General features: G+C 49.9%; 2 protein-coding genes across 8 annotated transcripts; both read left to right on the top strand.

Moving 5' to 3' along the window:
• The first annotated feature begins 67 nt into the window (after positions 1 to 67).
• LOC133041316 (NADH-cytochrome b5 reductase-like) lies at positions 68 to 24,650 on the top strand. Of its 7 annotated transcripts, XR_009689216.1 has the most exons (10): positions 69 to 159; positions 4,794 to 4,868; positions 5,425 to 5,679; positions 6,600 to 6,748; positions 10,148 to 10,235; positions 13,650 to 13,754; positions 17,915 to 18,118; positions 22,585 to 22,701; positions 22,789 to 22,897; positions 23,747 to 24,650. XR_009689216.1 is itself a non-coding variant. In XM_061121821.1 (9 exons), the coding sequence occupies exons 3-9, from the start codon at positions 5,485 to 5,487 to the stop codon at positions 22,804 to 22,806; spliced, it is 876 nt and encodes a 291-aa protein (XP_060977804.1). In that variant the 5' UTR covers positions 69 to 159; positions 4,794 to 4,868; positions 5,425 to 5,484; the 3' UTR covers positions 22,807 to 24,650. The 7 variants fall into 7 exon arrangements, 6 of the variants coding, with proteins under 6 accessions (XP_060977801.1, XP_060977804.1, XP_060977800.1 ...); XM_061121821.1 differs by having other exon boundaries at positions 22,789 to 24,650; XM_061121817.1 differs by having other exon boundaries at positions 22,585 to 24,650.
• On the top strand, positions 15,518 to 17,895 carry LOC133041317 (cytochrome c-like). Its single transcript, XM_061121823.1, has one exon. The coding sequence runs from the start codon at positions 16,125 to 16,127 to the stop codon at positions 16,608 to 16,610; it is 486 nt and encodes a 161-aa protein (XP_060977806.1). The 5' UTR covers positions 15,518 to 16,124; the 3' UTR covers positions 16,611 to 17,895.
• Positions 24,651 to 24,709: the final 59 nt, after the last annotated feature.

Genomic DNA, 24,709 nt, shown 5'->3' on the forward strand with positions numbered 1-24,709 from the left:
TGAGTGGCAGGTCCTTTAACCAATCACCGCCAGGGAACTCTTGCCTTGCCCCACCCCGCAGGCCGTCCACATTTTTTCACAGGTGGAACCCTGCCCACCTCTCCCGGGTGGGAGTGAAACCTGCAAGATCTTTACCTGAGGGGAAGCGCAGGAGGGTAGGTGAGTGGTTGTGGTGAGAGTTGGAACGAACTAGGAGAGCTTCAGGACTTAAAACCTGAACTCACGACAACCTTGATTTCTTACGAGCAATTGGAGCTTGGGCAGAGTCCTTCCTTCTGAGCCTTAAAAGTCACTCGGTGTAAAAATAGGGATGTGTCTGTGTGCTCAGTCGAGTCTAACTCTTTGCGACCCCATGGACTGTAGCTGGCCAGGTTCCTCTGTCCATGGAATTTTCCAGGCAAGAATGCTGGAGTGGGCTGCCATTCCCTCCGCCTGGGGATCTTCCTGACCGGGGGATCGAGCCCACATCTCTTATCTTCTGCATTGGCAAGGGGATTCTTTACCATTCCGCCAACTTGGAAGCCTCAAAATAGGGATGGAAATGCCTAAACTAGCTCAATCACGCAGCGTACAGAACGTGATGGGTATCCCGTAAGTTTTCTTTTCTCTCCCCCACTTCTGACGTGGAGCCTGAGCGTGGCCCTTGCACCACGCTGAGGCCGCTCTGACCTCACACACTGCATGCCTCCTCCCCAGTGCCCAAAAAGAGTTCATTTCCTCGTCTTTCTTCAGAATGTCCCTTTTCGCCTTCTAGGAGCGGGGCCAGAGCGGCAGAGGGGTGCCTTGCTCCTTGTTTACTAGGTGTTTATCAAATACCTACTGTGTGTCGGACACTGTTGAGTAGCGGGTTTTCACTGGTGAATAAAACAAATGTGCGATGTAGAGCTTACAGTTTAAGTGGGAGATACAGACAGAAAGCAAGTAAACCAAATAGCAATTGCAACACACACACTTAATATCCCTTTCCCTCAGTTGTCTTCCTCTTTAGTATTTAACACTGAACATAGCCTATTTTTCATTTTGATCTTAATGACGTTCCCACTGGAATATAAGCTCCATGACTGCAAGGAGCTCCATGAATGCGAGGAGCTCCACGAATGCAAGAGTTTTTGTTTCTTCATTATTGTGAAGTCTGCCTCTAGATCAATGCTGAGCACATAGTAAATATACATTTAATTAATCAATACATGATGATGTAATGAATAAGCAAATAGGGTACCTGCTAAAGCAGGGGTCCTCAACCCCCAGAATAGTCACTCCCCGTCAACTTGCATCACTGCCTGAGCTCTGCCTGCTGTCAGTTCAGCAGCTGGCATTAGATTCTTATAGGAACATAGACCCTAACCCTAAAGTAAAGGCAGAATATCCTGATTGCCACAAAATAGAAATAAAAGGCACAATAAATCTAATGTGCTCAAATCATCCTGAAACCATCCCCTCCCCCACCCCAGTCTGAGGAAAAATTGACTTCCACGAAACCGGTCCAAGCCAGCTATGCTAGAAAATGAGAAGGAGGTGGTACAGGGGGTGGCTCTGAGAGGAGGTGACCTTGAAGCAGTGTCTGAGCCTGTGGAGAGTCATCCAGGCAGAGGCAACATGTGTCAAGGCCTGCCTTCTTAGACTCAAAAAGTAGAGGCTGAGAGGAGATGCGAAACTGATCTTTAAAATTCATAACTGACACGGCCAACTTTTCTAATCACTTCCAAAATAGCAGGGAAAGTGGGATTAGTAAAATCCAGAAAGTAAATTTAAGGCAAAGATAAATAACTCTCACACTGTACGGCAGTTTACAGTTAACAGAGCTCCTTCTGTTAGCTTAACTCACTTTATTTCTCCCAAACCTCTTGGGAGTAAGAAATCAGCATATAGAGGAAACCAGATCTCATTCACTTTTAATACAAACCTGGTACATAACATGCAGGAAGAATGGGTTGAACTGATGTGGCACCATTCTTGTCTGGAAGCTCTATGAAGGTAGCGCCCATGTTTTATTAACCTCTGCTGTATCCCAGCACCGAGCACTATGCCTGGCTCCCAGACCGTGTTTGTAAACTGAGCACTCACCACTTGCCTGAGCCTTCTGTCTGCCAGGCCTGTGCTTGGTGGTAGAATGCAGAAAGAATAAGACACCACACTTGCCCTCAAGAAGGTCTTAGCCTGCTGAACCTTCCTGAAATCATTGAACTAGCAGTAGAAGAAGGTTTTCTTTCCTCTAAAGAGAAACCTTTCCTTTACAAGAGAGAGATTTGTGGCACACACAGGAACTGCCCTTCTAAAATCAATGATAGTAAGTGGTAAGAGCATTTGGGCAAGTTCTGACCAGGAAGAATGTTGGGCACCAGGCAAGAAGGTTGGATTGTGTGTAGTAGGCAGTGGGGGGGCTGTTGGAGGTTGTGAAGCAGGGGACAGGTGTGGTCAGAGCTGGTGGCAGGTGTGTTGATGGATAGTGTTGGGGGAGACTGGAAGCACATCATTTGGACCCATAGAAAACTCCAATGTAAATGGGTATGGGAAGCGGAAAAAGTGGGAAAGACCGTAAAAGTTAGGACTCCTGGGAAGTGATTGGTAACCAAGAAATGGGACTTCCATGTCCTCTGGCAGGCGTAGTGGTTTGCTCCTCGCCTTTCCACAGACTTGACCCACACCTTGATTCTAGCATTTTATGCACCCATGAAGCTACTGCCCTTGGGAGGTCCAGGGGGCCCATAAAATTCAATGGCAGTTTGACAAGGTGGGTGTGCCAGCCCAGCCCACTGGGAACTGGAGATGAAGACACTCTCCTCTGCCCTCCAGAGGCGTGAAATCTAGGGAGAAAGAGTATCCTGGAGTCTTAAGAGACCAGGTATATGCACTAACCTTGCCACTTCTGGCTTCCTGGCCACAGTTTTCTCCATTGTGAAATAAAGAAATGCATTGCCTCCTTACCTATGGCTGTCAGGAGCAGAGTGAGACAGTGCAAAGTGCTTGGGACAGACTGGCCCAGTAAGTGACCTGTATTCTTTTCCCAGTTATTATCTGCTTAGTGTCTGACTCCTCCAGGCCAGGAGCTCCTCCAGGACATAGACAAGTAGTGACACTCACCTCTGTGTCCCAGCACCTCATTCAGCAGCCCCTGCCCAGTAAGTGTCAAATGAGTGGGAGGATAGCAAAAACTGGAGGTTTTAGTCGTAATTGCATTTTAAGTAATGTTCTGTGACATCAGATTTCCCCTAAGTTCTGTTCTCAGACAAGAGGGGGAGAAGAGACCCCTCCCCCCTTTATTTTGATTTGCCTGTGGGATTTTAAGTGAATAGTTTCCTTGCAAGTGAGATGACAGCTCTATTTCTATATGAACTGTAGAGTTCCACATATAAATACAGAAAACCTTGATAAATCCCAAACTGCCCTCACAGAAACATCCCAAAATAAATCGTAACCATTTAAATTTTCCTCCCTGGTCTATCTTTCAATATTTACCTAATGGCCCTGAAACCAAGTTCCTTGCCTTCCTTTCTTCCTTTCATATAACATGCATACTTTTAAATATACACTGTGCTGCTTCATAAAATGAATAAAAAACAGGTCTCTGCCCTCAAGCGGTTCACAATCTCAGAAGAGAAAAACATGTAAACTTGTAATTCCTGAACAGTGTGAAATGCTATAGGGTGGAGATTCATCCGCTGGAAGAGCATTTATTGAGCGCCTACCATGACCAGGGCTGGACAAGTGCTATGAGTGCTGCAGGAAGCCAGGCGGGCCTTCGCAGAGGCCCCAGCCTGCTCTCCACCAGCCCATCCCTTCCTTGTCCGTTACCCAGAGCTCCATCTCTAGACTCAGGTTCCTAGACCTGTTTAATCCAAATGGAACTAGATTTTGCCCTTGGATGCCCCACAGACATTCAGTGTACCTCTCACTGAACTTACCATTTCCCTCCCTTCCTCTTTCCTCTAAAACTCAACTCCTTTTGGACCCACTATCCACCCAAGGATCCAAGCCACACACCTGGATGTCGCTTCAGCCCTCTCTCCCCTTCACCTGCTCACCTCACATCCGTCAGTCTCTGTGTTCTGTTAATTCCTGCTTCAGGATTTCTCTAATTGTCCCCTCTCCTCTCATCTTCTTTGAAGCTGTCCTGGTCCAGATCAGCTCTCACCTGGACCATCACTACCTCCTTCTCCTGTTTTCCTGTGATTGAAGAACAATATGTTCTGAAACTAGACAGAGCAGAGTTTAAGTCCCAGTGCCATCATTTACGGAACTTTGTGACCTGGGTAGGGCTTCCCAGGTGGCGCTAGTGGTAAAGAACCTGCCTGCCAATGCAGAGGGCGCAAGAGATGCAGGTTCGATCCCTGGGTCAGGATGATCCCCTGGAGGAGGGCATGGCAACCCACTCCAGTATTCTTGCCTGGAGAATCCCATGGACAGAGGAGCCTGGCAGGCTACAGTCCATAGGGTAACAAAGTTGGACATGACTGAAGCGACTTAGCATGCATGCGTGTGACCCTGGGTAAGTTATTAAACCTCTTCAGACTCCAGTTTGCCCATCCATAAAATGGCACCTTGAGGGCTGGCCTTGTTGTAAAGATTAAATAAAACACAGCAATTTGGTAGATGACTCACCAACAATACTAAGCGAAGGAAATTAGGCACAGAAGAATACATTCATATGATACTGTTGTTATTGTTTAGTCGCTAAGTCATGACTGACTTTTTTGTGACCCCATGGACTGTAGCCCACCAGGCTCCTCTGTCCCTGGGATTCCCCAGGCAAGAATACTGGAATGGGTTGCCATTTCTTTTTCTTCTCAATGCAGGGATTTAACCCGAGCCTCCTGCTTGGCAGGCAGATTCTTTACCACTGAGCCACCTGGGAAGCTGTTCATATAAAGGTAAAAACTAAGCAAATCTGATAAATTGTGGCTAGAATTGCAAACAAAGGTGGCACGAGTATAGAAAAGCAAGGAAGCCGATAGTGGTTATGGGGGGCGGAGGTGTGATCAGAAAGGACACAAGTGCGCGACTTCTGGGATGCCAGCAAGGTTGTTTTTACTTGAGTGAGTGGTGGTTACAAAATGGCTCTTTTATAACAGTTATTAAATTGTACATAAATGTTTTACTTCATCATTTAAAGTATTTTAAAAGTTCAATGAAATTTTCTATGTAATCTTTTTTCTAACTTTTTCTTTTATGTTGGAGTATAGCTGATGAACAATGTTGTGAGATTTTCTTTGTAATCTTGATCCAGCACTCAGAGCATGGGAAGAGGTCAAGAAACCGTGGTTGCCTGTTGGGATTATTGTGCCTGTCTGCCTCCCTCCCCGTAGACAGCAGACCCCAGGACTGATTCATCCTTGTGCTCACACGGAGCTTGGCACCTGCTGGCCTCAGGGAGAACCAGTGGAATAGAAGTGCCCAGAGTGTAACCACATGTGTTCCCTCCTCCAGGCTGGCAAGGGAGCAGGGCCTGGGCCTGCTCTGGGAAGAGTATCTGATCAAGCCCCACTGATGATGGGCCAGGGGGAGGAAGGTGACGAAGAGGAAGCCTGGCTGCAGCTTCGGCCGGTGGAGCCTTTGCCCTCCCAGTGCTGCGGCAGTGGCTGCTCGCCCTGTGTGTTCGACCTCTACCAGCGAGATCTGGCAAGGTGGGAGGCTGCCCGAGCCAACAAGGACAGGAGCCTGCTGCGTAGGGAAGAGACACAGGTAAGGGGGTTGCTTCTCAGACACGAGCACCGGGTGTCAACATCCACCTGACCTCAGCCCCCGTACGGTGTACCTGCTCAAGGGAGCTTCCTCTGACTCTGCAGCAGAGGGAAAAGAGTGGGCCTGATGAAGCAGATTGACCCAGGTTCAAAGCCTGGCCTTGAGTTGGGGAGTGGGGGATGGGGTGGTATAGTGAGGGAAGGACCCAGGAGTGAATTGGGTGGGTGCATTTTCAGGAGAACAGGATCTGTGAGTTTGGGCAGTCAGAGAAGACTTCCTGGAGGAGGTCTGGGAGGGGGTAGAATATTAAGGGCAATGGACTGAGACTTAGAAGACATGAATTTGAACCCCTGCTCATGGTGGTGACTTTGTACAAATAAGTCACTACCACTTAGGCCTCAGTTTCCCCACATGTAAAATAAGGGTATTGGATTAGGTCATCTTTAAGGTCCCATCAATTTCTAAATCTGCATACTGGATTTTAGCTGATTTCAAGGATAGGTGGGTTTTTCATACATTGGAAATGAGTGTTCTGGATGGAGGACACAGCTTGAGCAAATAAAGACTTACAGGTTGGAATCCACAAGGTGTTCTTGTGGGGAATAGAGAAAGGTCTGACACTGGATGCTTGGGAGATAAAATGAGACTCAGGACCCATCCACGGGCACTAGAGTGTCCAACTAAGGACCTTGTGCTTTATCCTGGGGCTGAGAGGAACCATGCAAAGCTTCAGAGCAGAGTGACCTTGATGTAAAGTGCTCTGGCGTTCTTAGAGCCTGAAAGGGAAGGAAGGTGGGGCTGCACTTTTATACAGAAAACTTGTCAACCGCAATAGCCCCTCCTTGTGGGGAGGATGCTCCTGGAGGCTTGCCTGTCTCTTGAGTCCCAAGTTCTAGCTGGTGAATCTTTTCCTCTTGCAGAGCTGCCCTTCCAAGCTGAGCCCAGAGACCTTCCTGGCCTTCCTCATCAGTGCTGTAGACAGGCTCACCAAGGACACCTACCTTGTCCGGTTTGCACTACCTGGGAACAGCCAACTCGGCTTGCGGCCTGGCCAGCACCTCATTCTACGGTACACTCAGGTAGTGGGAGGACCTCATCCAATGGTACACTCAGGTGATGGGAGGATCTCATCCTATGGTACACTCAGGTGATGGGAGGACCTCATCCTACGGTACACTCAGGTGATGGGAGGACCTCATCCTATGGTACACTCAGGTGATGGGAGGACCTCATCCTATGGTACACTCAGGTGGTGGGAGCACCTTATTCTATGGTACACTCAGGTGGTGGGAGCACCTCATTCTATGGTACACTCAGGTGGTGGGAGCACCTCATCCTACGGTACACTCAGGTGATGGGAGGACCTCATCCTACGGTACACTCAGGTGATGGGAGGACCTCATCCTACGGTACACTCAGGTGATGGGAGGACCTCATCCTACGGTACACTCAGGTGATGGGAGGACCTCATCCTATGGTACACTCAGGTGATGGGAGGACCTCATCCTATGGTACACTCAGGTGGTGGGAGCACCTCATTCTATGGTACACTCAGGTGGTGGGAGCACCTCATTCTATGGTATACTCAGGTGGTGGGAGCACTTAATCCTACAGTACACTCAGGTAATGGGAGAAGCTCGTCCTATGGTACACTCAGGTAATAGGAGGACCCCATCCTACAGCACACTCAGGTGATGGGAGGACCTCATTCTATGGTATACTCAGGTGGTGGGAGCACTTAATCCTACAGTACACTCAGGTAATGGGAGGACCTCGTCCTATGGTACACTCAGGTGATAGGAGGACCCCATCCTACAGCACACTCAGGTGATGGGAAGACCCTATCCTACAGTACACTCAGGTAGTGGGAGGACCCCATCCTATGGTACACTCAGGTAGTGGGAGGACCTCATCCAATGGTACACTCAGGTAGTGGGAGCACCTCATCCTACCATACGCTCAGGTAGTGGAAGGACCCCGTCCTACGCTACACTCAGGTAGTGAGAGGACCCAGGCTTTGCAGCCCTGCTCTGCCATTTGTTAGCAGTGTGGTCTCGGGCAACTTGCTTAACCTTCCTAAAGCTTCCATTTGCCATCTTCAGAGTAAACACTGTGATACATGACTTAGAGGGCTCTTGGAATTGACCTAGATAGTGTATTTTCATGATAAATAATAACAACACTTTTTTCACACAGTTTATGCTCATACGTATGAGCTTATTTATTGTTTACAAAATCCTATGTGGTAGGCACTATTATCATACCAGAGAGGAAACTGAAGTCAGAGAGGTTTAATAACTTCCCCCAGATCACACAATTGGCAGATGTTGGAGCCAGGGTTCGAAAGTAAACAGTGTGTCTCCAGAGCTTATGGCGTTAACCTCATACAATTAGCACCAGCTGATAGAAAGGAGACTGAAATTGAAAATAAGAGTATCACACAGCTAATAAGGATTCAAGCCCAGACAGCCTGCCTCCTGAATTACACCCTTCACTCCTCTGCACTTCCTTCTTCCTCCCTGCTTAATTTTGTCCTCGCCTCCCACCTCGATCCCCACCTCCACCTACCCAGGGACAAGATCCTTTGGGACCTCCAGGTGGAGGCATCTGGCAGGTAGTCAGCTCTCTAGGCCTGACACTCAGCAGACAGATCTGAGCTGCAGGCATGGATCTGGAAGCATCCAGGTATATTGTTATACCTGGATGGCATTTGGGAGCATGTGGGACATTCAAAGAAGGAAGGAGTTAGGACTGAACCCTTGCAACTCCACTATTTACAGTGTTGGCAAGAGGAGGTAGAGCCAGCAAAGGAGACAGAAGGTGTAGCCAGGAAGGAAACCAGGAGAGAGCTTATTACTCATCACACTCTAGTCACTTGCCTCACACTGACCCCTGGTGTTTGTATTCAGCTCATTCTGGCCTGTGGCCTGGCTGGTGGTCCTTAAAGGTCACTGTTCCTTTAGGAGCCACAGGACAGGTCAGAGCCCAAGAAACCCTCCATGCATAAGTCAGGTATGCCCAGAACTGCCTGCTTCTGGTCTGGCCCCTCTCCACTGTCTCTGTCACTCTCAGGACACCCATGTCCCTCCTCATTCAGACCCCTTCTGATGCTCCACAGCACCTCCCCAGCAACACGCCAGCCCACAGCCCCAGCTTCCTAGCCCACCAAGTTCTTTGCTGCCCACCAACATGCTTGCCCCTCTCACCAGTTCCCGGCTTGCCCTACATTAAACTACCTGTAAGCTTTTGGCCCTGGAGGAGGGCATGACAACCCACTCCAGTATTCTTGCCTGGAGAATCCCCATGGACCGAGGAGCCTGGCGGGCTACGGTCCTTGGGGTGGCAAAGAGTTGGATATGCCTGAGTGACTAAGCACAGCACAGCACAAGCTTTTGCCTAGGTTCTTCGCGTTACTTCCTGTCCCCATTTTCACGTGTTAGTGGCTGGCTTATCCTTTAATACCCAGCTCAGGGAGGCCTTCTGAGGTTCCCCTGAGATGAGAGTGCCTGTGACTTACCTCTGTCATAGCAAATGTCACAGTGCCCTTTGCATCCAAGCCATGCCATATGTTCTATTTGTTAGTTCCTTGTTCTGTAAGCATTTATTGAATGTTTCTGCCCAACTTTTGATACATTAGGATGAGCCTTTTTAATCTTTGCATACCTTGGAGGAGAAAATTTTGTGCATAGTAAGGTTCAAGAAAGGGGTGCTTGGGTGTTCCAGGGAAGCTCTGAGGAGTAGTGGTAAGGAGCCTGGCTCTGAAGCAGACAGAGCTACAGTTGATTCTAGCTGTGTGATTTCAGGCAGGTGACATCCCTTCTCTAAGCCGTGGTTTCCTCATTTTCGTTATTGTTTGCAATAAATGAGGTACTGCCTTTAATATACTTGGTGCATCATAGGCACTTAATACAACATGTCTGCATGATTATTCTTCTGGCCCTCTTGTTGATAATACTGGAGTGGATTCATGCATCAGGTCAAGCTTTGGATGAGGGCACCTTTGAGGATCCTTTCTAATTCCAATGCTCCTGCCATGTGGTAATATTTGCTAAATGTTAAACACTTGTTAAACATAGCTGTTTTTATCTTGATCATGCTGTGGTTGGGAAGAGGTCAGGAAAAACCCCAGTGATGCCTAAAACAGCTCACATCATCAGTGTGTTTTTTGAAGAAACTTTTCATCTGTAATTCCAATGGAACCACATAGCAGGGGCATGGGTGATTGTCCCCATTTTACAGAAGGAGCAACTGAAGGTTTAAATGACCTGCCCAGGGTCTCACAGCCAACATGCAGTCATGGGGGAGCCCAGTACTCTTTTCTTCTGCTCCACCTTGCCTGCCTTTCAGTGAGGACCACTGGGATAACTGGGCCCCTAGCTTCACTTTCACCAGCCTGGCACAGGTTAGGTACTCTAAGGATTTGTTGAATGACTGGCTGACTGCCTGACGAAGTGCATCTCTTTCCCAGAGGGACAGTAGATGACTTAGAAATTCAGAGAGCCTATACGCCCATCAGCCCTGCCAATGCAGAAGGATACTTTGAAGTTTTAATCAAGGTAAGTCAACTCACACGGTTGCTCTAAGAGCCAAGGACTGGACCTCCATTTGCCAACTTGATCGGGGCTGGGCACTTCCCTTTGACATGGGAAAAGCCAGGATTCACATGGGAGGAGGCTGGCTGGAGGGAAGAGCAGGGACAATGGGGGTGGCCCTTTCTCAGCTCCTTTCCTAGGGAAAAGGGGCTGCTGCATTACCAACAGAGGGCATGTTCCCGATAGATTTTATGAACAAAAGGCTTGGACTGAGAAGTGTAAAGCTCTTCCTCCTCACCTTCTTACGACTGATGGAGCGTGAGCACTGAGCCAGGGAAAGGGGAACCAAGTCATGGGCAGTCAGGGGGGGAGTCAGGGGGAGTCAGACCCAGTGCCCACCCTCAGATGGGGCCAGACTGGGACACTGCAAGGTGGTAGATGCAGCAAGCCCCAGCCTAGCTCAGGGCACCTGGGGCTGCAGGGAAAGTGGGCTGGGCTTCCTGGAGGAAGCTGTGTGTGTGAGCTCTGTGTTAAGCTCAGGAGTGGGAAGGAAGCTCTGAGTGCTGAGCAGTGCGTACATACGGCAGCCAAGGGGGCATGACTTGGGGAACTTCCAGTCATTCATCTTGAAACAGAGTGGATGCACAGGCAAAAGACGGGACATGAAGTTCCTTGGGGACCAAGCTAACTGAAATTACCTTATGCAAGGAGTTGGCAGGGGCCGGGGCATTTGAGTTGGGCCTTGAAGAAGGAGTACAGATTAGAGGTGGCGTTCCAGGGGTGGATAACCAAAGGCAGGGAGAAGTGAAATAGAGCAGGGTCTGGTGGGAACTATACTTAGTCTGAGTGGTGGAAGGAGATGTGCTTGTGGGGGCAGCCAAGGTGGGCTGTGCAATTGGTAGAGATGAGATGAACAAAGTGGGCTGGATGCAAAATGTTCCAGAGACCAAAGGAGTAGGCAATAAATGTATAAGAAGTCATGAAGTTCGAATTACGTGCACAAATAATTGGGTTGAACTACATGAAATTGCTGACACGCTAACATTTTTGACTTACGGAACCAGCAGTTTCACATGAGTCAGCCTAATACATAGCTCTGGATCTTTTCCCAAACAGAATCCTAGGGAACACCTATCTTTAGGTGTTCACATCCTTTGTCTCCCTTGTAGGACAGAAATTATCCCCCTTTCATTGACAAGTAAACTGAGACCCCAGGAGTGCCTGAGACTCCCCAGGTAGTAACAAGTGCAAGTGGTGGGTAAGCCCTGGCCTCCTGATTCCGAGTACCTAGCACCATCTATGGCCCCTGCCTTCCCCGCCTGCCTTCAGAGCTCGAGTATTTATTCCCTCACACATAAGCTTGGATGGGATCCCTTCTCCACGCAACTGTTTGTCTGGGAGATTCCACAAATCCTCTCCAAATGGCCCACTTCCCCAAGCTGCTTGTCTGGGTGTGTTTCTATTGAAAGGATAAGCCTGGAGACAGTACTTCGGGGCAGCTGGATCGTTCCCAGCTGCAAGGCTGATTTTCTCCTTCGTTTACCGGAAAGCCTCTCTTCAGAGAGATGCTTAATTATCCCTAAGCCACTGGCTGGGAAGAACTGGAAATGTCTTGGCAAATTGGGAAGGCAGGCGGGTTTTCTAAGGTTTACGCTCCCTTGTAGATGGGAAGGGGAAACTCCCATTTCTCAGGCACCTTCTGGGCTCCAGGTACTGCGTCTAGCTCTTTAATTACCTCATTTCAACCTTGTAACCACCCTGCAGAGTAGATCATATTCTCCCCACTTTGCAGATGAAGAAACTAAAGCTCAGAGATGATATTGTCCCAAGGCCCCTTGGGTAATATGATCCCAAATGGAAGAACAAGTCCAGTGTCAGTTCTGTTTAACAAATGTGTTTTGAGGGTTTACCCTGTGCCAGGCTCTGTGTGGGTGCCAGAAGCACAGAAAAATCCTTCCTTTCTCCTTGAGTTCTCTCTGTGCCATAGGGCTTTTAAGGCCACCCCTGGGGCTGTGCCTCCCCAGGACCGGGGCCACAAAACAAGGAGTGGACTGAAATGTATCTTTCAGCAAGTTAGAAAAACTGTAGCCTCCTCCCCAGACCTCTTCCAGGTCAGCCGAGGACGTTCTTTGCTTTATGCATTTGGTGCCCAAGGAAGGCAGCGATGGTACCAGAAGTGGCTGCGAGTGCTTAAAAGCAAATCTGGTGACCAGAACCCAGTCTCTCCTTCAGGCCTGGTTATAATTTCTCCAAACACTCTTCCAGTCCTCTCTCCCAGCACTCCCCCCTGACCCCTCCTCTATCGTGTCCACTTATTCCTAGAACATGACCTGGGCTGTCCTACCCCTGAGCATACCACACCTGACGCCCAGAATTTTCTGTGCCCTTCTGCAACCATCTCCAGTGAGTCTGATCCTATCCAGTCTTCAAGGTCCAGCCCCACTGCTTCCTTCTCCAGGAAGCTCTCCTCAACCCCACTCCAGTGGAAGACACTGCACTTCCTCAGGCATTAGGTAGTCTCTACCTTGTCTATGTCTGAGCCTTAGGTCCCTCTTAGACTGTGAGCTCCTTACACTTAGGAGGGCCTGATCTGGGTTACTAATTTGTTCATTTAGATATTTACATCCTTTCCATGATTCAGGCATTGGCTGCTTTCATGGAGCTTAAGGTCCAGCTGTCTTCCCTGCAGCCCCAGCATAGCGCCTAGCACAGAGTGGGTGGGCACCCAGCAAGTGCATACTGCCCTTCTCCCATGAGGAATCCCCTCCACAACCTTCATTTTTTTTCATCCAGCCAGGAGATAGTATAGGGATATGCAGAGATTGCAGATGAGTGGCCCACAGACTGCCTCTACCTACAAATATATTTGGTTTTGGCCTGTATAGTGTTTTAAAATTTTAAATTAACTGCTAACATTTCAAAAATGGGAAAATTTTCTTAAAAATATGGATTTCCTATCCCTCTTAGAAAGTCAGAAGATCTGGCATCACTGGCCCTGTGGACTGGGTACTGGAATTTGCAAAATGGCTTCTCCCTTTAGAAAGAGAATTCGCTCACCAATTTACCTTAGTCCTCACCACTCACTCTTGTCTGCCTAACGCTGAGACTGTTAGGTGCCATTAATTGCCTCATACCTGATTCTTCACTCAGTTATGTTACCTGTGTGGCTCCTGGTTATTTGGTTTGAAACCTCTGTAATTAAGGCCGATAGTCATACAGATTCTCATCCTGGTCTTACCATTTGCCTTCTGTGTAAGGTTCTGGGCCTCATCTGAAAACAGGGACTGACAGCACTAACTTCATGGATGATTAGAAGGATTAAATGAGACAACGCGTGTAAAGTACTGAACTTGAGGCTGACGCGTATAAAGTACTGAGCTTGGTTTGTATTGGCAGTGCATGCCCACCCCAATGAGATCTCCCTTGGTTTGTTTGCAGTGCTACCAGACTGGGCTGATGTCCCAGTATGTCAAGTCCTGGAAAGCAGGAGACACAGCTTTCTGGAGAGGACCCTTCGGAGGCTTCTTCTATAAACCAAACCAGGTCAGTGCCCACGCTGCGTCCTCAGGAGACCCCTCCCAGCTTAGCCTCCAGGACTGCGGTTCTCATGTTTCAGGCCATAGAATCTCATTGCGGCATTCTTCTTGAGCCCAGACTTAATGCCAAGAGTATACTTGGGGTTGGACATGGGAGGAGATGGGACAGGTACTAAGAAACAAAACTGCCCATGTTCCAGAACCATCTGTGCCTGAACATTGCTTGGAAAAATTCATACTGTGAGCTAGGCATGTAGGGCCCTTACGCCAGCTGACTCTCAGATCTCTTTCCAGTTTCACGGGCCATTTACAAGACTGTGGAGACCACTCCCTAAGTACACCTTGTGACTCGCTGCTTGGAAGTCCCCTGCTTCCCAGGCCAAGGGTGCTTCCCCTCATCTTCATGGCATGTTCAAGTCCTCCCCTGACGTTCCTAGGAAAAAACACTAGTTTCTCATCAATTTGTGCACATAAGAAAGCAGTTTGACAGTATATACTAGGGACTTGGGACTTCCTTGTGTCTTAGTTGGCAAAGAATTTGCCTGCAGTACAAGAGACCACCTGCAATGAAGGAGACCTGGGTTAGATCCTTGGATCAGGAAGATCCCCTGGAGAAGGAAATGGCAAACCACTCCAGTATTCTTTCCTGGGAAATCCCATGGACAAAGGAGCCTGGTGGGCTACAGTCCATGGGGTTGCAAAGAGTTGGACACAAATGAGCAACTAAACCACCACTGGGAGTCTTAGGAATCTTCACATCCTTGACCCAGTGCTTCCACTTCTGGAGTCTGTCCTATGGAAAGAATCCAAAATGCTGCCTCTTGCACATGTTCATTGCAGCTTATTTATAATAGCAAGAAATTGGAGACAGCTGAACATCCAACAACAGCAATTAAGTACACTGGGTTACAGATACTTGATAGACTATTATCCTGGATTTAAAAATTATGTTTATAAATGATGTTGATGCTTATGCTATAAGGTCAAGTGACCAATACTAAGTAAAATACTGAATACACAACAAGCTAGGAAACTTAAGTTAGATTATACAGAAAAAGTATTAAAAAAAAAAGCAATAAAATGTCAGCATCTCTGGGTGGTGGAATTATGGGTGATTTTTATTTTCTTTATTATATTTTCCAAATCACCCACAATGAGTACCTATTACCTTTATAATGAGGAAAACAAAGCAAAACAAATGGAAAAGAATGAATCATTCTTCCTCTCTATTCTTTTATTTTTAATTGAAGTGTAATTGATTTACAATGTTGTGATAGCTTCAGGTATACAGCAGAGTGATTCAGTTACACACACACACACACACACACACACACACACACACACACATACATTCTTTTTCAGATTCTTTTCCCTTACAGGTTATTACAAAATATTAAGTATGGTTTCTTGTGCTATACCGTAGGTCTCTGTTGGTTATCTAGCTTACATATGGCAGTGTGCATATGTTAATTCCAAACTCCTAATTCATCCCTCGTCTCTTTTCCTCCTTGGTAACCATAAGTTTGTTTTCTTTTTTGGCCATGCCATGCGGCATGTGGGTCCCAGTTTCCCCACCGGGAATCAAACTTGTGCCCCTGCATTTGAAGTGCAGACTCTTAACCACTGAACCCCCAGGGAAGTCCCCACAAAGTTTGTTTGCTATGTCTGTGTGTCCATTCTTTTTGTGTAACTTAAAAATAGCTTTTACTGGTATTCTCCTTACTACAAATATAGTATCTGTGTTCATTGCCCCCCAAAATCTGTAGATATAAAGAAGCTAAAAGAAGAAATAAAGAATACCTGCAGGCCATCTTCCCAGACATAGCAGTCTTATGACCTTGGCATCCGTAGACCCCATGGGAAAGCCCCACACTTGCTGTCTGAGAGGGCATAGGGCCCAGCCGTGAAGGAAAAGACATGGCGTCTCACGCACCAACACTTGGCCGCTGAAACTGTGGCTGAGGCTTCGCTCTGCTCCTATGAGGGTGCCAGGGTGCAGGCTAGTCTTGCCACTCTGCAACCATCTTCATGGCAAGTGGCTCACGTCAGCCCTGAGACTGGCATATTAGCATCTGCCTTGCATTTGTTCCACAGACATTCATAGGGGTTCACCCAGGGCCAGGCCAGTGCTGGACCCTGGAGGCCCAGAGATGGGTCAGATGAGCCCTGTCCTCCAGATGCTCCCAGTCTGATGGGGAGGCAGGCGCACACATTGATGACAACACAGGGTGAAGAGGGTTCACAGAGGGCTGTGCGAAGACCTTCCTGTGGCTCAGGGGAGGCTCCCCAGAGGTGTGCCTGAGCAGTGATGGGAGAAAGAGGTGATTCATGGCAGACTCTGTGACTGGAGGCTGGGAGAACCGGAGCACAGGACAGGATGACGGGGCAGCAGTTGGGCTGTGAGGGGCAGGAATCTAACTGCATTAGGTCCCAGGCTCCATACCAGACACTTGTCATCTCTTTAATCCTCATGGCAGAGAAAGTGGGGCGTTCGGCTTGTGAGCGGGAACTTCTCGGTTGCGCACAGAAAAAGAACGATTTAAAAATGGGTGATGTTGAGAAGGGCAAGAAGATTTTTGTTCACAAGTGTGCCCAGTGCCATACTGTGGAAAAGAGAGGCAAGCACAAGACTGGGCCAAACCTCCATGGTCTGTTTGGACAAAAGACGGGTCAAGCTGCTGGATTCTCTTACACAGATGCCAACAAGAACAAAGGTATCACCTGGGAAGAGGAGATGCTGATGGAGTACTTGGAGAATCCCAAGAAGTACATCCCTGGAACAAAGATGATCTTTGCTGGCATTAAGAAGAAGGGAGAGAGGGAAGACTTGATAGCTTATCTCAAAAAAGCTACCAATGAGTAAAAAAAAAAAAAAAATCCTCATGGTAGTTCTGAGATAGGTGCTTTTCTGCAGAGGTCTATTTTTTTTTTTTTTTTAAACCAGTGAAGAAACCAAGGCTCTGAGAGGTGAAAGAACTTGCCCGGATCATAGGGCTGAGGGTTTACCCCGAGATCTGCATGGCCCGTGGTAGTCCAGGAAGCATTTCTTGCAGTAGTGTGGTGTGCAGTGGCTGTCACTAAAGCTACTGGAAACTCGGACCGCACTCACAGAGACCTGCAAAGGGTAGAGGTGAACACCTCACTGTGGGGGTCAGGCACTAACCTGCACAGCGCTGACCTTAAAGAGACCTAGAGCCAGGAAACAGGTTTGGAGAGGGGGAGCCGACGGAACAGGGGCCTCTTGGAGGCTCACTTTTATTGCCTGGCTCTCTGGGCCAGCACTGTGCCAGGCACTGAGGTATAGTATCTCATTTAGTCTAGAGAAGAGCAGGCTCAGGATCCAAGCCAGGGTCCTCAGATATCTGCAAGGTGGCCCTGGGGCAGAGGAAGCAGCCCAGAGGGCAGGGCTGGGATGGGGGTGGTGGGCAGAGCTTTGGTTGGAGCAGGTTTCAGGTCACTGTGAGATGAGAAGCTCTTCCTGGCAAGGGGAGTCAGCTTGTAACACAGAAGACTTCTTGGGAAGTAGTGGGCTTATAGTTCAGTCGCCAAGTCATGTCTGACTTTTTGCGACCCCATGGACTGCAGCCAGGCTTCCCTGAGCCTCACCATCTCCCAGAGTTTGCTGAAATTCATGTCCACTGAATCAGTGATGCCATCCAACCATCTCATCCTTGGTCACCCTCCTCTCCATCTGCCTTCAATCATTCCCAGCATCAGGGTCTTTTCCAATGAGGTGGCTCTTCGCATCAGGTGGCTGAAGGATTGGCGCTTCGGCATCAGTCCTTCCAATGAGTATTCAGAGTTGATTTCCTTTCAGATTGACTGGTTTGATCTAGAGGGCTGCCTGTCAGCAGAAGTATCTAAGGAGAGTCCCGTGGGGATGCTTTAGAAGGCAGCCAGCCATTTGTAGGATGGCTGCACCACTGCTTTTCCTTGCAGCCTCCGGATTCCATGATTTCTGTTCCATAGGCCTCACAAGCTGTAGCTTTCACAGGCACAGAGGGTTCCCTGGAGGGGGTAGAGAGGGGAACTCAGATGGCTGGGGAGGACACCCCAGAAGGACAGTACCATCCAGTTCAAGCAAGCCCAGGAAAAGGCCCCATAGTTGGTAGGTGGAGTAAGACCCCTTCCCAACCCACCCCTGTCATGTACCGTCTTGTTCCCCAGTACGGGGAGCTCCTCATGCTGGCTGCCGGCACCGGCCTGGCTCCCATGGTGCCCATCCTCCAGAGCATCACAGACAATGCAGAGGACGAGACCTTCATCACCCTGGTCGGCTGCTTCAAGACCTTTGAGGGCATCTACATGAAAACCTTCCTCCAGGAGCAGGCCCGTTTCTGGAATGTCCGCACCTTCTTTGTCCTCAGCCAGGTGAGCCCAGGGGATGACTTGCGTCCCTGATGGAGACTCGGCTGTCCCCTTGCAACCCTCCCGAGGGCCTGCCGTGGGCTCTCTCACCCGTGCCGTAATGATCATTCTCGCCACTGGTGGAACCCACAGCATGTGCCTGTGTTGTCATGTTTGTCATGCAGATGAGGAAGCTGATGCTCAGAGGTGAAGGCACCAGCTTGTGTCATCCTGCCAGACGGGGTGAAGCCAGGATCTGAGCCCCAGGCTGTCTGCTTCCAGAGCGCTAGTTCTCACCCAGCATGCTTTGCTGCCTGCCATCCACCCTCCGGCATCCTCCGTTGTGTGGGCAAGGGGCCTGGTGATGGAAGCAGTGGGCCAAGCACAGACGTCCTCTGGCTGTCAGAGCTGACTGAGGCAGGGACATGTTTCTGGGTAACCAGTCTCTCAGTGCTCCACCCAGTGCCAGGCACAGAGGAGGCACTCACTGTCAACAGCTGGTGGAATAAACTGGATCCGAGTTCAAGACATGTGTGAGGGTCTTTTCCACATTCCTTTTCTGTACAAGTCCCAGCCACTCTTGCTAGAAGCGGCTTTGCTTCCTGAGCCCTCTTCCCTCTGGTTCCCCATCCCTCCATTCATTCAAGTCACCGCTCTGGGACCTCCCCTCAGGGCCACAGCACAGGAGTGGGGGGCTGTCTTGCCCCTTACCTCAAGCTAGGCCTTCAGCTGTCTGTTCGTCTGCCTCCCCTAGTCTGTAGCTTCATTTCTCTTTCCCGCACACCCTGGGTTGGGGTCCCCTGCTGGTGTCTCCCCTCCATTCTCTTGCTCAGGGTCAGCCTCGTTGCCCTGTACTTTGGGGCACCCTTCTCATCAGTTACCTCTGGAGGCAGCTTTAGAGGGTCCCTAATGACTTCCGTGATCCTCGACACTGTGGGTGGGGGGCTGTCAGGAAACCAGGGATCCTGAGGTCCCCAGGAGCCAGAATCCACAGGCCTGTCTATCAGGAGGAATGCTCAGTGGCCTGATTACCCAGGATGTCATGCTTGGTGAACGTGAACAGTGACCGCAGTGCCCAAGGTCAGAGATGAAGCAAAGGGCTGGTGGACAGCCAGGGGGGAGGGGGGGAGGGGAGGGCCACAGAGATGGCTGACAAGGGCTTCCCTTCATCGAGCATTTTCTCTGTGCCTGGCACTGTTCTAAGCACTGTATGTGTATTAACTCATATCAGTTCAGTTCAGTCGCTCAGTCGTGTCCGACTCTTTGCGACCCCATGAACCGCAGCACGCCAGGCCTCCCTGTCCATCACCAACTCCCGGAGTTTCCTCAAACTCATGTCCATCGAGTCGGCGATGCCATCCAGCCATCTCATCCTCTGTTGTCCCCTTCTCCTCCTGCCCCCAATCCCTCCCAGCATCAGGGTCTTTTCCAGTAAGTCAACTCTTCGCATGAGGTGGCCAAATTATTGGAGTTTCAGCTTCAGCATCAGTCCTTCCAATAAACACCCAGGACTGATCTCCTTTAGGATGGACTGGTTGGATCTCCTTGCAGTCTAAGGGACTCCCAAGAGTCTTCTGAACACCACAGTTCAAAAGCATCAATTTTTTGGTGCTCAGCCTTCTTCACAGTCCAACTCTTACATCCATACATAACTACTGGAAAAACCATAGCCTTGACTAGACGGACCTTTGTTGGCAAAGTAATGTCTCTGCTTTTTAGTATGCTATCTAGATTGGTCATAACTTTCTTTCCAAGGAGTAAGCGTCTTTTAATTTCATGGTGCAATCACCATCTGCAGTGATTTTGGAGCCCCCCAAAATAAAGTCAGCCACTATTTCCACTGTTTCCCCATCTATTTGCCATGAAGTGATGGGACTGGATGCCATGATCTTAGTCTTCTGAGTGTTGAGCTTTAAGCCAATGTTTTCATTCTCCTCTTTCACTTTCATCAAGAGGCTTTTTAGTTCCTCTTCACTTTCTGCCATAAGGGTGGTGTCATCTGCATATCTGAGATTATTGATATTTCTCCTGGCAATCTTGATTCCAGCTTGTGCTTCTTCCAGCCCAGCGTTTCTCATGATATACTCTGCATATACTCACATAGTCCCCACCAAAATCTTAGGAGGCTTGTACTGCCATCATGGCCTTTTAATGAATGTGGAAACTGAGGCACAGAGAGGTTAAGAACCTTGCCCAAAGTAACACAGCAAGTTGGAGAGGCCATGGCTTTATTGCTTGCTGGTATAAAACAGCACAGGGATGGGTGCTGTGGAGGGTGTTCAGGATGCTGGCAGCAAGCAGAGAGGGCTTCACAGAGCAGATGGCATCTGAGCCTGGGCTTGAGGGCAGAGTTAAAGTTCACCAGCGATAGGGCACCTTCTACCTTGAGCCAGGGTTTTGATGATGCTGGTGCCCTGGGGTTGGGCAGGCGAGTGGGCTGGCTGTCAATAGCAAGGGCAGGTTGGGGAGGATGGAGTGAGAGGCACCTCCTGCCTGTCCATGCTCCCTCTACTCCATTTGCTGCCTGGGCCATAGCGACAACATCGTCAAGGGTCTCCCTATTCAGGCCACTTCTTGCGTATTTGTCCTTCATCCTGTCGCTGGAAGGGCAGCTCTGACCACATCACCACCCTGCTTCCTGCCCTTCCCTGGCTCCCCATGGCTCTCAGGACTATGTGCCAGCCCTCTGCAGCCTCCCATTCTGGCCCTCCTCCACCCACTCACTGCATGCTGCGTTTTGGTGTCACTGGTCTGCCTGTGGTCGCAAGTGCTCCGTGCTTTTCTGACTTTCCTCGTGCTGTTCCTCCCGCCGGGAGCACTTTTTCCCACTTCTTAAGCTAACGCCCACTCATCCCTCACATCTCTCTGCAGAGGTGTAATTCCATCCTGGGAGCTTCCCTGAGCCTCCAGGCTGGTGTAGATGTTTCTGCTGTCATGGCCCAGGCTTTCCTTCACCCACCCTGCTGCCTCCTCATTGTTGAGGGTCCCCTCCCGACTTGAGCAGCAACCAGACCCCACGCATCTCTTGGTGTACAGTCAGGGTGAGCCGCACTGAACGAACTGGCCAGGGAGGGAGGGGGGATGGGGCAGTGGGAAGGAGGGGCAAGGCCAGTAGGCCTTGCTGGTTCCTGACCTCAAGGGGGCCCGTTGGGCAGGTCAGAGCACAAAGGGCACACGAGAAGATGGGGATCGTCAGAGAGGATCGTCAGAAGAGCAGCACAGCACTATCCTCAGAGGCCCTCGGGGTCTGATGGGCTCTGAGTGCGCCTGGGATTCTAGGCCTGCTCTCACAGAGCCTCTTTCAGGGTTTCTCCATCACCCTGCGCTCATCACTCATCACGGTAGCTCAGAGAGGTCATGGTCACTCACCAGAAAGTGGTGACAAAGCTTGCATTCCAACCCCAACGTCCCTCTCTCCATCCTGTCTCGCAGCTTGGCTCTAGGAATGAGAAGTTCACCTCAACAGCATCTGCAGAGGTGACAGCCCTATTCTGCTGGGGTTTTATTTGTTTTGGACGCTGGTTACATGGCTTCTTCTCTTTGTCAAAATTCTCCAAACTGTCAATACATATACAATATATGACATACGTATACATATGTTATACTTCAAGAAAATGTTTCCTTAAAAGAAATTTTTCCAAGTCAGCTGGTAGTGGAGATTTTCTTTTGTAACCCTGGGGATGAAAGCCACAAGCTAAGGCTAGAGGAGCAGAACGAGAAAGAGCCTGGGGCCTCATACACCCCCAGAATACTACCTCTAGCCTTCCCATGTGAGAGAAATAAGCCCCTCTCTTGGTTAAGGCAGCCTGGGGTCGCTGATACACAGCCAGATGAGGCCAGGAGCCCTGTCTGCCTGGAGCAGCTGTCCTGTCCCCATTGCCTAGCACAGGGCCGGGCACAGTCCACTCAGTCAGTGAGTTTAGCCATTCAGTCGTGTCTGACTCTTTGTGACCCCATTACTGCAGCACGCCAAGCTTCCCTGTCCATCACCAACTCCCAGAGCTTGCTCAAACTCACGTCCATCGAGTCCACTCGGTAGACATTGGTTAACTCAACAAGTGAATTGAAAACTTAAATGCACAAAAGTTATGCTGTGAGCGTGACGGTGATAAATAACCTTAGAAAGATGCTGGGAGACCCAGAGTCACGGTGAGAAAACATTCCCCCCAGAGTGTCCGGGACAACAGCTCCTGGGAGGCAGTGGAAATGATGGGACCCACATTCTGGTCCCAGTGCTGCCCCACCTCATCGTGTGTCCCAGGAACATCCCTCCCCTTCCCTGTGCCTCACCTGATCCTACCAACCCACGGGCTTCTTTGAGGGGGGACCTGAGTCCCCGTGGAAGGAAGTACCTGGCCCATAGTAGGGCTGGGTGAAGCTTGGCTCCCCCTACCCCTTCTGGCTCAGGTTCCTCATTTGGCAGAGAGGAGCTGACTGTGTGAACTCTGAGGATGCCCAGGAGTCACCCCCACTGTCTCTCATCCTCCCAGGAGAACTCCCTGGAGCAGCTTCCCTGGAGTTACCGGGACAGGACCCACTTTGGCCGCCTGGACCGGGACCTGCTTGAAGAGCTGGTCGGCTCCTGTCGGAGAAAGCCATTCGCCCTGGTGTGTGGATCAGCTGAGTTTACTAAGGACGTAGCTGGGTACTTGCTGCACGCAGGCCTGGCTGAGGACTCCTACTTCCTCTTCTAGGCCTGGCCTCACTTCTAAAGCTCAGGCCTGGGGCCCAGTACTGGGAAGCAGGAAGGAGCACAGACTGGAATCCGAAGACATGAATGGGAGACCACTGTTCATGCTTCAGGTGACCTGGGACAAATATCTTTGCCTCTGCAGACCTCCATTTCTCATCCATCCCACGAGGTCCCTGACACTCCGACAGGCATTCTGCTGGGAGGAGAAAGGATGGGGCTGTAGGAGTCCTGAACAGGGAAGTATACAGTGGGCAGTCAGGGAGGACTTCCTGGAGGGAGCCAGGTCCCAGCTGAGTAGGAATTGGCTGGAGGAGGACTGGGAGGGGCTTTCCTGATTCTCAGCCAAAGCCTGCTTTCCCTGAAGTCTGTGTATCTCTTGTGGCCTCAGGGCCAGCTCAGAGGAGGGCCAGCTCAGATGAGGTGCTCACTGACTGTTTAGGGAATGACCTGCAGGGGAGGCTGAAGGAGGAACTTGCTGTCTGGGCCTCCAGTGCTATGAACCTGACACAATGAAGGTCGAGGCTTCTTTGACCTGACCACATCTCAGAACAAGGTGGGGCCCTAGACTACCTTTCTTTTGGCCCCAGGCCTTTCCTGCTGCAAAGGGCTTCCCTCTCAGTCTCCCTTTCCTGGCTCAAGAGCCCAGCCCAGAGTCCTTTCCTTGGCAAAAGAGGCACGGAAGGAAGCTAATGCCCCTCCCTCCTGCAGGCAGCCAGCTCAGCCCGCGCCTGCAGCTCAGCGCCCTGGTGATGGTTGCTATGGAGATCTAAAGATAGATCAGGAGTCGGGAGACCTGGGTCCCTCTCGCTGCTCTGCCCACTGAGCTGCTGCTGGTTCCGATCCACTCACCCCTCCCCTCCACACGCCACCCACTCCATCCTGCATGGGGCATGCCCTCCCCAGGGAACCCAGTGCTCCTGGGCAGCGCACTGCAGTTAATGAATTCTGCTTTTTTGCAGCCTGTGCTCCTGTCTGCTGCACCAGCTCCAGCTGGCTACAGGCAGTCCCAGAATGGGAATATTAAGCCATGGAATCTCAGAATCAAAGGACCGTAAAATCGTAGAGTTTTGCAGTCATAAAATCACAGTCTTCATCACATGCGTGCGTGCATGCTAAGTCACTTCATTTGTGTCCAACTCTTTGCCCGCCAGGCTGCTCTATCCACGGAATTCTGCGGGCAAGAATAGTAGAATGGGTTGCCATGCCCTCCTCCAGGGGATCTTCCCGACCCAGGGCTTGAACTCACCCATGCCACCCGCATTGGCAGGTGAATTCTTTACCACTGGCACCACCTGGGAAGCCCAGTACTCATCATATCAGAGGTTAAAGCCCAGGACTCCAGAAAGTATCCCATCTACCAGACTCATTGTATCAATGCGGAAACCAGTGCCCAGAGAGGCCATGTGATCTGCCTTATATAAAACAGTTCATGGCGGGGCCAGCTCAGAAGCCAGATTTATAATGTCAGCCCTGTCCACAGATTCTGTACCAGTGATTTTTTTAGACTGGACTCTGTAGGATAGCATAGTTCCTGGCATGAGAGGCGTGAAGGAATGGCAGCTGGGTGGGATCCCCAGGACCCCCTACAACCAGAGCAGTTCTGTTTTTATCTCATTTATATCTTGGGGCTTGGAGTCATTTTCAATTGTGAAATAGGGTTTTCCTGCACTGCCCAAAAAGTTGCAACAAAACTGTGCTGTGCCATGTTCAATAAATAAGGACAGGCCATTGGGAGATGGTGCCAAAGGTTTCAAACCAAGTTTCACAGACAGCATTCCATGGTCAAATAGATGTGGGGAATACAGCCTGTGGCCTTTGCCAGCAATTATGTTCATGTGAGCATAATAAAGATTCTGAAAAGTCCAGTGGTGAAGAAAGATTTTTCGTTTTAACCAGGGTTTCCCAGGCTTTTTAAACTAGAG

The sequence above is a fragment of the Dama dama genome, chromosome 20 (assembly GCF_033118175.1).
Source record: "Dama dama isolate Ldn47 chromosome 20, ASM3311817v1, whole genome shotgun sequence".
NCBI lineage: Eukaryota > Metazoa > Chordata > Mammalia > Artiodactyla > Cervidae > Dama > Dama dama.